Consider the following 17,926-nt stretch of genomic DNA (forward strand, 5'->3'; position numbering starts at 1 on the left):
GCTGCTGATGTTTCATACACACCTATCTGGGCATACGTATGTTTTAAAAAGCCAGATACTTTGTGATGCAACCTCCTTGTCTATGTTCCACACCCCACCCCTAACCTTCCCACAACAGGTAATTATATTTTTCACTATAATGTACTACTTCTTTCATCACATCTAGTGCATCTATTCAGTTCACAGTTTGGGTGTGGATAATTAGTAACTAGCTTATTCTAATTCCACTTAATCTTAACACCTAATCATCCTTAATTGTACAAGATTGAATAGAATGACAGGGAAGGAAAAAAGGTGACAGGTGGGAAGAATTGAGGCCTTTGAATTCAACCTCACATAAAAGTCATCCAGCCTTGCATAATATGTCACCACGTTTGCATAATGTAAAGATGACAACAAAGTGATAGAGGTGAGACCAACACAGTAAATCATTTCATCAGAAAAAAGAACTCCCTCTCAAATATCCCTCACCCTCCTACTTCAGTTGAGGCTAAAACAGAATGTTTGAAACAATTACTGCTTAGACACCTAGCAGAATATATTCCCTGAGTCCAATGAACATTTAAAATAATAGTCAGCACTATAAACACTAGTATCCTATTAATATTTAAGACTCAAGTTTCTAACCCCACTCCGCCTCTTGCTTAGAACCACCTGAGTAATCTTTAAGAAAAATGTTCTTACTAAAGCCCAGCCAACAGATCTGTGAAGCGTTTTTCTTGCAACGGAAATAGCCATAGGTGGTTTATCAAAATCATTCTATGACACAGCAAACAACCTTATAATGAAAAAAAAGGAAAAAAATTTAGCAGCTATTTCAGTTGTATAAAAAATGGTCCAAAAATGCTAGAACTATGAAACTATACAACCACTGATCTCTATTTATCGACCATGACAGCAAGAAAACTTGAACCCCAGAAAGTGTTATGGCAAGGATAAGGATAAGTCGCTTCAGTCGTGTCCAAATCTGTGCAACCCCATAGACGGCAGCCCACCAGGCTCCCCCTTCCCGGGATTCTCCAGGCAAGAACACTGGAGTGGGTTGCCATTTCCTTCTCCAATGCATGAAAGTGAAAGTGAAGTCGCTCAGTTGTGTCCAACTCTTAGCGACTCCATGGACTGCAGCCTACCAGGCTCCTCCATCCCTGGGATTCTCCAGGCAAGAGTACTGGAGTGGGGACTTCTAAAATAAGATGACGCTCTCCTACATTTTCACAAGAAGGAAGAAAAGAATAGTAAAAGTCACATTTCACAAACTCAGCACCAAGTTCACTCACTCTCACTAATATACCATGAAATGCATATGTCTCCTTGAATCTTATCAAAATTTACTATAATTAAATGATAAAATTGCAGCGACAGAAAAGTTAATAAATCCCAGAAAACACTAAAAAAAAAATGTTCTGTTCAAGGGTAGTCAGGCAGATGCCATCATTCTTATGATTTCACATCAGAAAAAAAAAAAATCCAGCAACAGCAACGGTCCTGAGGTAACACGGGTTATTCATTGTCAACCTGTGGGACACAACAGAACCAATGCCCACCTCAGACATATGGAATCCTAACTGTCGTGAGTGAGTATGTGTGAGAGTGTGTGTATGTGGCAGAGGAGGGAGTAGGGCTGCTGGAGGTACATCTTTTTCATTTTTTAGACAAATTTTAAAGGTTACACTCCACTTATAGTTACTGGAAAATATGGGCTATATTCCCTGTGCTGTACAACACACCCTTGTAGCCTGTCTTACACCCAACAGCTGAGGCATCGGTATTTTTAAAAAGCACCACAGGCAATTTTAAAACATCAAATTTTGAATCCCACTAAATGACTCATATTGCCAGTGTCTGGATTGCTGGCTCCTTTGTGAAAACAGTCCCACTGTTTCACCATATAGTGATTTTATTTTCAAGGTCCACACCATGCATACAGTCAGACTGAAGTGACATTGTAGAGCTGCTGTTGTGGTACTTACAGTGACAGAACAGCTCCATGGGACTGAGGCAGATTGCCTTAACCCTCATTCCTCTGAATGCTGGACATATTGAAGGCACAGCACCGTAAGTGTGGTAAGATCAGTTTCAGCAGCCACATGCAAAAATTGGTCTTGCTGTATTAACATCCTTTCTCATAATTAAATAGCACAGTCTAATCATATTCTGAATATAACCTTGGCATTGACATTTCAATACCACCCTTCTGTTCCCATCACAACCCCAAAATCATAAACATAAACATTCCTGAATTAAGACCATCAGGAAGGCCCTGGTTATGTCATCATTCATGAGTGATCACTCCTGCATATGTTTGCCCATTTGGGCAAACATATGGAGCTATAATTTTCCTTCCAAACTCCAGTTCCTGGAGAATGATAAACAGATAGGATAAAACATTGCTTTAAGATGAACTATGGAAATGTTCCAAGGATTTGTATGCAATCTCAATCAACATAAAGTGACAATTTCGACAATTTCTTTTAGGAACGTTATCAACAAACTACACACACACACATACACATTTTCTTTAGTGTTTTTTTTTTTTTTTAATTAAATAGAAGGAAATAAAAACATCAGAGTAAGAATCAATGGAATATAAAACAATCAATGAAGTCAATAGAGAAAAGTGAATACAACCAAAAAGCAAGTTCCTTGAGAAGATCAAAAGAGTTGATAAACCTCTAACCAGATTGATATGGAAAAGAAAAGAGAGAAGAACCAAATCATCAACATCACGAAAGACAATCTACAGATAATTAAATGCTAACAAGTGGATACTATGAACAACTTTATATCAGTAAATTTGACAAAGATATATAAGACTTGTATACTGAAAGCTACAACAAAATACTACCAAGATAAATTTTAAAAGACCTAACACCTTTGGGAAATAATTTTCTTGGATCAGAGATTCCATTTTATTAAGACATCAGTTCTCTCCAAACTGATTTATAGATACAATATAATCCCAATCAAAATCTCAGCAGGCCTTTTTGTAGAGAAACTGAGCTGAGTCTAAAATTCATACGGAATGCAAAGAACATAGAATCACTAAAACAACTTTGAAAAAGAACAAAATTGGAGGACTAACACTATCTGATTTCGATTCTTGCTATAACAGCCACAGTAATCAAGACAATGCAAGATCAACATAAGGACAACGCACGATCATACAAATAGACCAGACGGACAGGATGAAAGGGACCAAGGAGACCAGAAAAAGACCAACATTTACGTGTACAGTTGATCTTCAACAAAAGTCAAAGTTCAGTGGGGAAATGACAGTTTCAAACAGACATTACTGGAACAAGTAGAAATATATATATTAAAAAATTGATCCACATATTGCTTTATATACAGAAATTATTAATATTTCAAAATGGATCATAGACCTAAATGTATAACTTAGAGCTATAAAACACCTGAGAAGATATGGAGCATCTGTGACCTTAAGTTAATCAAGAATTTATTCAATATGATGTCAGCATGATCCATGAAAGAAAACAGACAAACTGAACTTCATCAAAATTTTTAAATTCCACTCTTTGGAAAGCACTGTAAAGAAAATGAAAAAACCAGCCACACACCAAGAGAAAATATGTACAAATCATATGTCTGATAAAGGATTTGTATCCAAAATATACAAAGAACCAGTAAAAGAACAAGAACTTAATTTTTAAAATGGCAAAAGATTTGAACCAACACTTGAACAAAGATACATGACAGCAAATAAACAGATAAGACGTTCAATATCTTTAGTCACTAGGAAAATACAAATTTTAAAAACTACAAATTTATTAAAATGGGCTAAAATTTAAAGCACTGATCATACCAGTATTATGGAGGATATGAAGGAACTGGAACTCTTACACAGTGCTGGTGGTGATGTAAAATGGTACAACCACTTTGGAAAACAGTTTGAAGTGAAGTGAAATCGCTCAGTCGTGTTCGACTCTTTGTGACCCCATGGACAGTAGCCTGCAGATAACAGACACCTACCATACAATTCAGCCATTCCACTCCTAGATATTTACCCACATGAACTAAAAGCCAATGTCCAATCAATGATTTGTAAATAAATGCCCACTGCACCTTTGCTTGTCAGCCAAAAGCTAAAACAACCCAAATGTCCATCAAGGGATGATAAACTGTGATACAGTCATACAATGGAACACTACTCAGCAATAAAAAGGAACGAACTATTGAGATATGTAACAAAATCAATCATTCTCCAAATAAATACACTGGCTAAAAGGAAGCACACACACTATGATTCTACTCAGATAAAATTTCAGAAATTAGTGGCTGAGAGCAGATGCCTATAGGTGATTACAGATGAGGAGGGGCAAGAGGAAATGTTTACTAAGATGCGTGAGAGTGATGCATGGGAGTGATGAATATGTTCAGGATCTTGATTGTGGTCATTGTTTCATGGCTCCACATGTCACAGCTTATCAAGCTGCACACTTTAGTTGACTGCATGTTACAGTTCAATAAAGTTGTCCTTTAAAATCTATATTTTATTAATATCAAAAAATTCTCTTAATCACTCTATTCCCAGAAAGATCTTACATAGTATTGTAGAATAGCTATGAAATTTTAGTGCTAAAACTTGTACATTTCTAAGGAACAGTACTCTCACATCTACATTGCCAGGTAACATAAGAGCTCATTAGGTCTTTCCATACTAAGGAGAACAAACTGCTTCCTTTATCACGAACTCCTGACCCCGGCCCACCCAGCCCCTGTTCAGTCCCTCATTCAAAACTCCATTTTCCCTTATCTTGTTTTTCCACATTATCTCAAGAAACTTTCATTAGTGAACCAAACAGAAGGTATTATCTGGTTTCAGAAACTCAAGAAAGGTTCTGACCTTGGAATAATGACAAACAGGTTGTTCATACCCACCTGAGCCGGCTTGCTGCAGATGACACCGTGAATCTCCAAGTAGCTGAAGGTTACCTCGAGCTGCAATTGAGGGAGGGGGAGGAAAGACAGACCTGTAATAAGGGTGTTAAAACCTATAATTCAAAGGAAAAATGCTACAATTAGAAATAGTCCAAGTGCAAACAAAATATTGGACATCTTCTGAAGGTAGGCTGATTTAATATCTCCATTCATTCAATATGACATGACCTTTGACCTATCATATTTCAAAAAAAGCATTAGTAACTTTCCTAAAGGGCCAAAAGGAAATGCCAAGTCTGACTTTTTAAAATTCCATCCAAGGACCAACCCCATGGAAAGTTTCTGTACTTCTACTCCACTATTTATTTACTGAGGAATGACTGTATGAAGGGAGCCATCTAAATAGACTTTTTTCTCTTATTTCAGACGTTGCTTCAGCAAATCAGATCAGGATAAAGACACTGGTTTTCATCCTGTGTCTTTTGGTTTTCCCTTCTTTCTAAACCCTTACCCCTTTGGGTTACATTCTGACCACTTATTGGAGTCATCATTCTTTCCACTGTCTTTCATTAAAGTGCCTATTTTAAATGGATTTAGGAAAACACAGTATTTAGGAATTTTAATCTGTGCTCCAATGAAACACAGTTATTAATAAATAAAAGTCTTCTGTCCCTGTATATGCATAAATTATGATTTATTTCCTTTCTATTTTAATAGCACATGCTCCTTCCTCGCTTCTCCTATAATCAGCATTTCTTTTTCTTCAAAATATCTCCAGTCTCTCACTCTCTGCCTGTTTTTCCTGGAAAACGGCCACTAATCTTTCTCCCAGTTTTTCAGTGTTTCATCTGAGTACAGCAAACAGTCACAGAACCGAGGACTAAAAACAATGGGCAGAACTGAGCTGGATAAGTTTATTTCACTCTCTAGGTTTAAAACCAGAAAAGTAATGGGGAAAGAACCCATCTAGAGCCAAACCCATAGGACCCATAGCTCTGCCTGCTGGTGCTATGCTGTACCTTTATACATTTGGTAGGATCAATTTTAGAACAGAGGACCCGTGAATCTCCAGTTAAATGCTTTGAAGTATGAAGATGAGGGCTGGAAGTAGAAAGATAAATTCATTGCTTCATCATTCACATCATTGAGCCAACAGATAGTTACAGAAGGCCTACTATGTGCCAAGATGGGCAAGAGAAATGACACATTTATCTCGTCCTCCCAGAGTTAAATGCAGTCTTGGAGGCACCTCTTAAACATTCAATTAGAGTGGATGTCTTCTTCCCTATTGTTATCAAGATCAATACTTGGTGAGGTTTGAAAACTCATTTAAAGCAGGAATTCGTTTCTAAATAAAGTGTATCTCTACCTTCCCGTTTATTTCAAATTAAATCTTATAAACATATTTTTATTTGCCAGCCTTGGACATAGTGCCAAAGTTTCTTCTTTGAGTTAAGCCCCTTGGGTTGGCCCTTCAAAGGCATTTCCTTTGTGGGCCACACTCATAACTGCAGAGCACCCAACTTTGAATGTAAGCTTTAAAATGGACTGAGAACTTGAAGACACTGGGAAAGCAGTATGAGGGTATAAGTTCTCTATGTTGTTATATTCCCCATGCCCCTGGCTTTTAACAGATGCCTGGTCCTTAACATGACAGTAATATTTTAAGTGAATTACTTGATCAGCATTCAATACTTCATAGATGCTCTCTCTTCTTACAGCCTATTTCATTGATAATGTGAAATATATATTTCTTTAATTTAAAACTGTAATTGTAACTGCTGTGAATAGGTTTGGAAACAAACCACTGACTCTTAGTGGGCATCTCATTCAACTGGTGGGGACAGGTGTCTGGGAGGACCTGCACTCTCTTACAACCTAGCAGCTACAAAGATGCAGCTGGCAGCAGTCAGCATCACCGGGGCTGGCATGGGCAGCTGTGGTCAGTCTGGCTGGGAGAGGTCAGCTGGAGGTCAGTTAAGATGCTTCTCCTGCCCCTCAGGGCTGTCCCTGGAATAAGCCAAGTGCCAGGGAGCCAGGAAAGCACTGAGACATTCCAGCTAGGCCCTGAAGAATGACTTCAAGTGTGTCCAACAAAGAAAAACGGAAAAAGGAAATCCAGGCAGAAGAAAAAGAATCTGCAAAGGCACAGAAGGATTCAGAGAATGAGGGCAAGACTGAAATGGGAAGCAGACTCTGCAGTTTTGGGGATGAGGAAGGGAGGACAGGCTGAGTCTGTTATTGATCATAACAATCAAGGGTTATTGATTTTAACAATCAATGAATGGTGAGGAAGGGAGTCCCTGAGACACACTGACTGATGTTATAACCAGGTCCAAGGCATTCTCTCTAATCTCACCCACGGCTCTTTTTAATAGACCTGTGCTCTCAACCCCTGTCACTGACCCTCCCCTGACTCCAGGCCACCCTGAAGATAGCTTAAAGAACACCACTGAGCAGAAACAGGCAGGGGGACTAGTGAGGAAGCGGAGACACAGGCGTGCTGCAGGAGACCTGGGGCATCTTTGAGAGAACCACAGACACTAGGAATCGGTTAGGTATGAGGAAGGAATGGGCCCAGGCTATCAACAGCTCCCTCGCTCCTCCGGGAACTCCCACTATTCTGGACGCAGTGACCTGTGTCATGACTGCCCATCTTTCTGGCCAGTTTCCCTTCCTCCACAGCCTCCTCCTCAGTCCTGGGCCCACAACCCAGCTCCCCAGATGCACTGTGCTCTTGTCAACTAGTAAACCTCTGACCAGTGGGAGACCCCTTCCACTGCCTGGTTGACATGGGGTCATCTTCCAACCCAGCTTTCCTGCGGACCCTCCCCTAACAATAACCCACTCCCCATCCCCCTAAGCAGAGTTGGGGCCTTCTGGGGGGAATGGCAAAGTTCTATTTCTTCATCTGCATGTGGCTGCAGAGGTCTCTGCTCGGTGATTAATCACAGAGTTGCACATTTCTATTTTGTACATTTGACTGCGTATGAGGTACATTTTACTATAAAAAGAGAAAAGAAAATGTTTAATTAATCAGCCCCGAAGAAAAGAGAAGAAGCCTGTGCGAAAACCAGAGGCGGTTGTACACTACTGTTCTGAATATAATTATTTCCCCAGAAAAATGAATGTCATTGACACTGGCTCTGCTTCTTAACCAAGGTATGCTGTGACACATGAAAACCAGCCTTCTCTCCAGGGCAGCCTGCCCGCGGGTCATTCTGAGAGAAGGTCTGCCTTTCTTTCTTTGTGATGCTGACAATATCAGAAATCAGAACCAATGTCCAAACTGCCCTAGCCAGGCCGGTGTGAATGTTATATATATCATGGAATGAAAGTGGCCATTTGCTCAAGAGCAGAGCAAGGAGGGGGCAACAGAAGGGAGACACGTGACTCTTCAAGAGGTGATAACATTTTTAATTAGGGTAAACATATCATTCAGGAGCCTTCCAGTCAATAGACTGCTTGACTATTTTCCTTCCTTAATTAATTTTTCACCAGTACAATAATGGTTAACTCACTTCCTTATAGCCTGCCTTCAGGTACTTTAGCATACAGGTAATTTAGTCCAAAATCATTTACAGAATAACTGATTTCATTTATAACACATGATAAACATAAAGTCTCACTCTGTATTATCAAAAGGGGTGGGATAATATAAAGTCTCATTCCTTAGAGAAACTGTGTAAAATTTAACATTTGCATGATTAGAAAGAAAAAAGACATCAGGTAGCCACAGCCTTTGATTAGCAAACTCTGGGTTGGCACCTTCTCAAAATTCAGCGAAAATCATGCAAATCATTAGTCAGTCCTACAAGGTCCACTTCATGACAGCACCGTGGCCAGCACATAAGAAAGTATTCACAAGACAGTGGCTAAATATTGAATTTTAAGAAGAAAGGACTAGAAACATGATGCAACCCAAATATCATAGTTCAATGAGGCTGAAAGCATCTTCCAACCCTTCCCCATCTTCCTGGGTTTGTTGGCAAGTGAGGCAAGTTCAGCTCAGTAGAAAGGTGAAAAGAGGAGGCTACTACTACTACTAAGTTGCTTCAGTTGTGTCCGACTCTGTGCGACCCCATAGACGGGAGCCCACCAAGCTCTCCTGTCCCTGGGATTCTCCAGGCAAGAACACTGGAGGGGGTTGCCATTTCCTTCTCCATGCATGAAAGTGAAAAGTGAAAGTGAAGTCGCTCAGTCGTGTCCGACCCTCAGCGACCCCATGGACTTCAGCCTTCCAGGCTCCTCCATCTATGGGATTTTCCAGGCAAGAGTACTGGAGTGGGGTGGCATTGCCTTCTCTGGAAAAGAGGAGGCTAGTGAGTCTAAATCTCTTCCAACTCATTACTTGCAAATACTCAGATAAGCCAGCTCTGTAGTTTTTGAGCTCTTTTCTAATAGCTACAAGTACTTTTCTAATAGTACAAGGCTACTGTGAGAATTGAGTGAGATAATGTACTTAAAATATACTTGATAGATAACTAACTAAATTCTGGTGATAACAAGGTACTTTTAGGGATGTAAAGCCCCTGCTCCCATGCTTTGATGAGAACCATGTATCTGTCACTAACTGGTGTAAGCCTGACCTCAGGCAAGCCACCGTCCCTCCCTGTGCCTCAGTTTCCTCATCTGTAAGAAGAATAATGAGACCTACCACATGGCTTTCATAACTTATTTTTAGGGAGATCATCTTATTTACTAAAACAATATTCAATAAATGTAGCTATCATTATCTTTTTAGGGGAAAAAAAAATCCCAATTTCTTGTTACCATTCAGTTCATATCCTATAAAACAGGCCAAAACCCTTCTGTGACCATAAAGGAAATAAAAGAAGCGATTGTGGTGCCTAATTCACCAGTTATCAGTTCAAATCCTAATTTGCACCCTATAATGAAGGACATCTTATGGAAGATGTTAGTCTTTTTTAAAGAACCAGTGGTATCATGTTATTTTCTAGAGGCAACACCTTGAAAACTATATTTTTACTTATTTTTTAGAGGCCACATCAGAGTCCTCCACCATGGAGGAGGACTGGATGGCTACATTTCCGGTCATATACTCTTTATGAGTTAGGATGGTTATTCCCCACCTGTCAAAGCCTTAGAAAATTGCGCCATTATTAGACCCAAGGAAATAAGAACCAGACTTGAAGAAAGTATAAACCCTGCCCCAGTTGAGAGGAAAATCATTGAGATTCACCAGCCCCGAGGATACAGAGCATGAAATGCTTTGCTGCTTTTCTTGGATGCTCTACACAGGGGGACAAAGGAGATCTACAGACGCTTTCTGGGGAGAAGGAAGGAAAATAAGGTTGTGCAAAGAGAACTCTGGACATACTGGCCTAAATCGTAAGTCTATGCAACTGAGAAGCCAGTGTGTGATGTGTTGGGCTGTGTACGTGTGTTGGAAGGAGGAAACTCATCGACACTCACCTTGGTGGGGATTCGTGCTGTGACAAGGAAGGCACGGCATGACGTGAGCACCTGTAAGACAGAAGTGGCAGCATCAGTATCAATACCAGAAAGTGGGCTGGTGGGCTTTGGTGTGACCCACAGACCATTAGATACGGGGCTCCTGAGGCTTCATGAAAGACTAAGTGAGCTGGAACAGATTATTGACCTTGTAGGAGTATTAACTTTACCCTAAGAATCACTGAATGAAGGGCTGTATTGAACAGATCAGTTGCCAAATCTCAAGACAAGCAATCAATCAGCAGCCCAAAAGAGCCACAGATTACTCCAGTTGAGGAAGCAAGACAGGGCTCAGAGATACTAAAATATAGATGTCATGCATAGGAGGAGCCCCACTATCTCAACAGCAAACTTAATGAAAAAGCCAAGTACTCATTCATGCTTTCCAAAATACAACTGCCACCCGAGGTTGCCCACTTGCTTTCTGTTCTCTGTCCACTAGCTGATAACATTTACATGACACACAGGCAGCAAAACAGGCTATTGTCCCAAGAAGTCAACCCTGACTCCTTTTCTGCTATGCCTGTCTCAGTCCTAGAGAGCACATTTATGGAAGTTTCCATTCCAATTCTCAGCTAAGAACATACAGATAGCCAATGGGGTCCCGTATACCTATAGGCCCCTCTTGCCCAGCAGGGGCCCTAGAGAATACTAAGGCTGGGAATAGTCTGAACTCCTAGTTCACACCTGGAGCAGAGCTCCCTGGCCACCCACCACTTTTAGTGTCCAAATGTGCTGCTCTGCAACTCAGAGGTCCAGGCAGGCCTGGGGGTGTCTTTGCAAGAAAGAAAGCAAGCGGATCCCAACACTTCTCAAGTTCTGATGGGAGACCTGTCTTTGATTTTCCAAAGAACTCCCCTGTCCCGAAGTTGATATTTAGTGACTAACACACGTGTGCTAGTCTAAGAATGCTAGATTTGGACAAAACTGGCTTCCTATTGGCTCAGATGGTAAAGAATCTTCCTGCACTGTGGGAGACCTGGGTTTGATCCCTTGGTTGGGAAAATACTCTGGAAAAGGGAATGGCAATCCACTCCAGTATTCTTGCCTGAAGAATTTCATGGACAGTAGAGCCTGGTGGGCTACAGTTCATGGGGTTGCAAAAGGTCAGATGCAACTGAGCAACCACATTTAAAAACCATAAGTCAGGGAACCTGAGGACCAAGTTGTTATAGGATTTATCTAGATTCAAACCAAGGCTTATCCTGTTCATCCACACACAGAAGGTGAATCCATGGGTATGCCTGTGGGCTGCTCTGTGCCTCTCTCTAGTCTCCCAACTCCAAACAGAAATGGTATATTTTCTAGAAAACTGCTTTGAATAATCATAGGTCACCATTATGGGGAGTAACTCAAGTCAAGACCCTCTGTGAGAAAGATGACAAAGGGACATAGCCCGACAGTGGCTGAGAGAGTCTGATAATGAGCATGGGGAAGGCAGAGGGGGAGGGACAGGGCACACTGCAAGACTTTCCACCCAAATGTCTTCAATCACACGTCTTCACAGGGTTCTTGTCTACCTGGGGTAATTTTTGCCATTTGACTTTAGAGGGGATGTGCTCTAAAAGACCTTTAATCAGTGACTTCTAAAAGTGGAGGCAACAAAAGATATCTGTATCTGAATATTCCAGAGGCTGTGAACCACAGTTCTCTTCCCAAAGAAAAGATCCTTTCTTTTAACTAAGGCCCGAGAAAACAACAAGCAATAGAAAGGGGAGAGGTGTGTAACAAGTGGGACCAGATGAGTGAGCAGAGGTCAAAGGTAGCCCAGGAGTAGCAGGACTGGATAGGTAACTTCAGGGCCCTTGTTCAAAATTATGAAGAATTTTAAGACAGTGACAGAAAGCACTAACCCCAGCACAGGGCCCCCCTGAGAAGGATGCCTTGTGCAACTGTACAGGTCACGTGCTCAGGAAGATAGCCCTGAGTCATTGCAACTATATACAAGCATTCCCTATGTGCCATAAATGAGCAAACATCCTTGGATACGTTAATACATTTAATCCTCTCGATGACTATATTCTTTGTCACTATTTCCCCCATTTTTCAGGCAAACAAACTGAGACTCTGATGTATCCAAGGGCAAAAATAGGATTCCTACCTAACTTTGTCAGTCAGCTCACCTATGTTCTTCACCACTAGGCTACCTTTACACATTCCAACCCAATCATGCCTTTGGGTACTCTAGACCCTGGCAATTTACTTAGATTTGAGGTAGAAAGGTACAGCCCAGCGGGCGGCCTGTGACTGGGAGGAGACTCTCAAAGCTCCCAGCTCAAACACTATCTTCCTCAAAGTTCCAAGTTTAAAGGAATTCTCTTTTCAAATCCAAGAATGACCTGGAGAGCTACATTTTTTCAGTCATCCACACTGGCATCACTACCCAGGGGGGAAGCAGGAAGAAGAGTTTGGCTGCCTTAGGGAAAGGGCAAGAGGCAGTTTTGTTGACTGAGACACACAGGGTTCCGTGGTGAACATCTGACAGTTGGAAGAAGCTGGGACAGTAATAGAAAGGGAGATAAAAGGCGCCAGAGACAGGCATAGTCAGTGTAGTCACTCGCTTAGGACGAACAAACAGGTTACCTGTGCTAAATTGCAAAATCAGGACTCAGCTTTAAAGGATGAAAATTTACCTTCTGTGAACTAAGACCCTACCCCACGCTTCATCTTTTTTCATTGAAATTCAGTTGATTTACAAGATTGTGTTAGTTTCAGGTACATAGCACAGTGACTCAGAATTTTTGCAGATTCTACTCCATTATAGACCATCACAGAATAGTGAGTATAACTCCCTGTACTCCACAGCATATCCTTGTTGCTTATTTATTTTACATACTGTAGTTTGTATATGCTAATCCCATACCCCTAGTTTGTCCCTCCCTTCTCCCCTCTCCCCATTGGTAACCACAAATTTGCATTCTGCATCTGTGAATTTGTTTCTGTTTTGCATATACTGTCATTTATATAATTTTTTAGATTCCATATCTAAGTGGTATCATTTTTCTGTCTTATTTCACTAAGCATAATATGCCAAAGCCTTTGACTGTGTGGATCACAAGAAATTGTAGAAAATTCTTCAGGAGATGGGAATACCAGACCACCTAACCTGCCTCCTAAGAAATCTGTATGCAGGTCAAGAAGCAACAGTTAGAACTGGACGTGGAACAACAGACTGGTTCCAAATTGGGAAAGGAGTACTGATGGCTGTATACTGTTACCCTGCTTACTTAATTTATATGCAGAGTACATAATGAGAAATGCTGGACTGGATGAAGCACCAACTGGAATCAAGATTGCCGAGAGAAATATCAATAGCCTCAGATATACAGATAATACCACACTTATGGCAGAAAGCGAAGAACTAAAGAGCCTCTTGATGAAAGTGAAAGAGGAGAGTGAAAAAGGTGGCTTAAAGCTCAACATTCAGAAAACGAAGATCATGGCATCAGTTCCCATCACTTCATGGCAAATAGACGGGGAAACAAAGGAAACAGTGACAGACTTTATTTTGGAGGGGCTCCAAAATCACTGCAGATCGTGACTGCAGCCATGAAATTAAAAGACACTTGCTTCTTGGAAGAAAAGTATGACCAACCTAGACAGCATATTAAAAAACAGAGAGATTACTTTGCCAACAAATGTCTGTCTAGTCAAAGATATGGTTTTTCCAGTAGTCATGTATGGATGTGAGAGTTGGACTATAAACAAAGCTGAGCACCAAAGAATTGATGCTTTTGAACTGTGGTGTTGAAGAAGACTGTTCAGAGTCCCTTGGACAGCAAGGGGATCCAGCCAGTCCATCCTAAAGAAAATCAGTCCTGAATATTCATTGGAAGGACTGATGCTGAAGCCGAAATTCTAATACTTTGGCCACCTGAAGCAAAGCACTGACTCATTTGACAAGACCTTGACGCTGGGAAAGATTGAAGGCGGAAGGAGAAGGGGACGACAGAGGATGAGATGGTTGGATGACATCACCGACTCAATGGACATGAGTTTGAGTAAACTCCAGGAGTTGGTGATGAACAGTGAGGCCTGGCGTGCTACAGTCCACAGGGTCGCAAAGAGTCAGACACGACTGAACAACTAAACTGAACTGAAGGTCCATCCGTGTGGCTATAACATAGCAATATTTCATTCTTTTTATAACTGAATAATATTCCATTCCACAGCACATCTTGATGTAGCACCTTTTCAAACTCTGCTCCCCCTCTAGCAGAAAAGGTTTAAAAATGGAAATAATGTCAACAGTCATGATGACCAGCATGTCTACAGGAAGTCAGACTTTTCATCCTTTCCTTTTATCTATCTATGGTTAACCCTTGACCAACTCAGGGGTTAGTCTGCATATAGCTTATAGTGGAGTGGGCCCTTCGCATCTATAGTTTGGCTGCATCTGAGGATTCAACCAACCACGGACTGTCTAGTAAGTACTGCAGTATTTATTACTAAAAAATATCTGCATATAATGTGTAGCTCAACTCATGTTGCTCAAGGGTCGACAGTATACTGCAGCACACACACTTCTTCATTCCAGTGGTTCTTGTATAATCAATCTCTGATCTTTTCAAGAATCTTAAGTCCACAAAACTTTTGCATAGAAGTAAAATAATAGCCAAATCATAAAACTCACACACCAGAAAGGACTCAATATCAATCACCTAGTGAAAGACCATAATCTGAGAGAAGATCCAAAGAAATTGTCTCATAGGTAGTCCATACCAGAGCTGGACTAGAGGCTGAAACTCTTTATTCACAGCATATGACTACCTTTTCACTCTCTCCTCAGATGGCAATAAGGGTCAGTGCCAAAAGCCCCAGATGGGAACATGAAGCCTCTTCAGTAGCCAGAAGAGCATACTAACCTCTGTGAACAGGCCATCAGAGGAAAATTGGTGCCACAACATCCAGGATCATTTTACAAGTACAGTAGTAATACCAGCCGATACTTGTGGGGTACCATGGTCCCACGGGTTTCCATACATCATCTCCTTTAACCCTCACAGCAACCAATGCAGTAAACACTATTATTAACTCCATTTTAAGAAGAAACTGAGATACAGAGATTATGTTACTTGCCCGAGTCACCAAGCAAGTAGGTGGCAAGGCTTGGATTCAAACAGATGGTCTGGCCCCAGAGATTATGCTAATTACTTATACAGGCTCTCAAATCTCACCTAAGAGCCGGCTTCCTCAATAGTCTGCACATATACAAACACAGATGAGTTATAGATCTTTAAAGCCAGAAAGATGCAAACAGGTAAAAGTGTCATCAATAAGATGATGGATGATTGCATAACATACGAACAAGGACCACTCTTAACTGTCTGTCCAGACCAGTAGACCAGGGCCTCTCTCTGATCGTGGGTTAATCTGTGTGTGTCTCTATTTGGATCTGTCTACCTGATTCTACATGTGTCTCTCTCAGCTTATCTGTGCATCTCCTGGACTGTTGCCCAGCCCTCCCTTCAACTTCTCCTCTCTTCTGTGGCCACCGCTATGCCCACCACACCCAACCCCAGCTTCTCATTCTCTTCCCCCTCCTCTTGTTCCCATCCCCTTTGCTCTGCCCTCATTTCCTGGCCCTTTCTCTCTGCTCATCAACCAGAGCTTGTATCTTATTTCTCCCAGAAACAGGCTCCCATCACAGAAGAAATACTTTGTTCTTGAAGGGTATTTCATTTGGGACAGTCACAGAGAAACTTGAACAAAACATGAAATAAAAATGACAAGGCATCTTTTGACATTATACAGCAAGCACACCGGTAATTAAGTGATTACAAGGTCCCCTGTGTGAATCTAATGACTAAGTCTTAAAAAATAATCTCAAAACAGGCACCCATGTAACTGACACACGGCAGTGATCCCAGCACGGTGGCACAGGCTGGCCTTTTCATCCATTTACAAGCATCACATTTTGGAGAATAACATCTCCCACAAGTCAGCTGAAGCATCAAGTGACCTCCCTGCCTGCTTTTGATCTGTCTTTTCCTGGAAAGTCACCAGGGGGGTTTCCAGGGGCCACTGACAGGGCCCTGGCTCAGTATATTTTTTAAAACAGGAAAAAAAAAAAAAAACGTGTGTTCACACAGATTCACCTTTTGCGTAAAGAGCAATCTCTTGACCATATGTAGATGCATAATGTTCTAATGATCACTTCTGCTTTCACTCTGGCAACAACAGCGCTCACAATCTGTGGCCCTGCATGCCAACCTTTCTTTAGAAATATTTTAAAGGCAGCCTAAGTACACAGTGCCCTTTGGCAGCTGGACACAGGTCAAAATCATTTGCTTGAAAAGAAACGTTCAGGCTTTGAGAGGAGAAGCTTTGTGCTAGCTGGCCCCCATTTCTGGTGGTCAGATCTGATCCCCAAAGGCAAACGAATTGTCCTTAGAAAGCCTGGAAGGAGATGGAATAGAAGGGGTAAAATTCTCCAGGGCTTACCCAGCCTTTCAAACAATAGGCTCACTTGTGAGCACAAGAGCATAGCAATATTTTGAAGCACATGTGCAAAACTATGGATGCTACCACTCTAAGAATTGTGCCTTTTGCTCTATCAACCCAAACTGGACTGATAAATAGGGCTACATTCAAGCTGGAAATGGAGAAGGAAATGGCAACCCACTCCAGTATTCTTGCCTGGAGAGTCCCAGGGACAGGGGAGCCTGGTGGGCTACCATCTATGGGGTCACACAGAGTCGGACGACTGAAGCGACTTAGCAGCAGCAGCAGCAGCAGCAAGCTGGAAATCCCAACGAACTCAGGCTCCTAGGTTTCCTCTTTGGGGCCAAGATGCCCTAGGAGTTGTGGCCCTAGAGGTCTTACGGTGCACACACGTGGCTTCCAGCAGGTAAGGGGAGACATCACAGAGGAAAACCCCCCTGTGGTATATGAGGACGTGCTTCCCGGTCATGAGTGAGCACTCCCTTGACACTTGGGATAGCAAGCCTCTTCTGGGCAGGGTGACCACAATCTCCATTTCCAGTTTTAGCTCTGAGAATCCTGCATCCCAGAAACTAGGACGTTTGGTCGCCCTACTTGCTGGGGTTTTGGAATTAGGAAGACAGAATCCAGTTATGGCTTTGCCACTTTCTAGCTGATTCACTCTCACAGAGTTAGCTTCTCAGTCTGCTCACCTGTAGAACCAGAAGAATGTTGCTCTGCAGGATTGATGCTATTGTTTACAGTAAGATACAACCGTATTAATAGAGACCTAGCCCAGTACCAAGAACATCTCCACTGAATATATCAATTTAATTGGTGTGAGAGCATCTTAAGTTTAGATTCCCAAAGATTAACATCTACTGAATTTTTAAATAGTTTTGTCAAGAGAACAAAACAAACAATTGGGGAAAAAAAACAAAGATTCTGAGACAAGCTGAAATTTTCAGTTCAATATGTATCTTTAAACTTGAAGAAAAATGTTCTTACAAAGCTTTAAAAAAAATGAAAAAAAAAGGCAGGGGGAGCATTAGAAGGTCTATGTGTACTTAGTCAAGAAACCTTAACCACAAAGGGCAAACTAGAATTTCCCTCCCACCCGGTCCGGGAG

General features: G+C 41.5%; 1 protein-coding gene across 7 annotated transcripts in view; it reads right to left on the minus strand.

Moving 5' to 3' along the window:
• CARMIL1 (capping protein regulator and myosin 1 linker 1) overlaps nucleotides 1-17,926 on the minus strand; it is a 306,964-nt gene that overhangs the window by 165,832 nt on the left and 123,206 nt on the right. For 4 of the 7 annotated variants that reach the window (XM_070777554.1, XM_070777552.1, XM_070777553.1 and 1 more), the window contains 2 exons: nucleotides 10,336-10,386; nucleotides 4,900-5,012 (listed from right to left, as the gene is read on the minus strand). In XM_070777554.1, the coding sequence (XP_070633655.1) occupies nucleotides 4,900-5,012; nucleotides 10,336-10,375 (153 nt within the window). In that variant the 5' untranslated portion in view covers nucleotides 10,376-10,386. The remainder of the gene's footprint in view (nucleotides 1-4,899; nucleotides 5,013-10,335; nucleotides 10,387-17,926) is intronic. The other 3 variants (XM_019985895.2, XM_019985894.2, XM_019985896.2) reach the window with 1 other exon arrangement.

This window comes from Bos indicus, chromosome 23, assembly GCF_029378745.1.
Source record: "Bos indicus isolate NIAB-ARS_2022 breed Sahiwal x Tharparkar chromosome 23, NIAB-ARS_B.indTharparkar_mat_pri_1.0, whole genome shotgun sequence".
NCBI classification, from domain to species: domain Eukaryota; kingdom Metazoa; phylum Chordata; class Mammalia; order Artiodactyla; family Bovidae; genus Bos; species Bos indicus.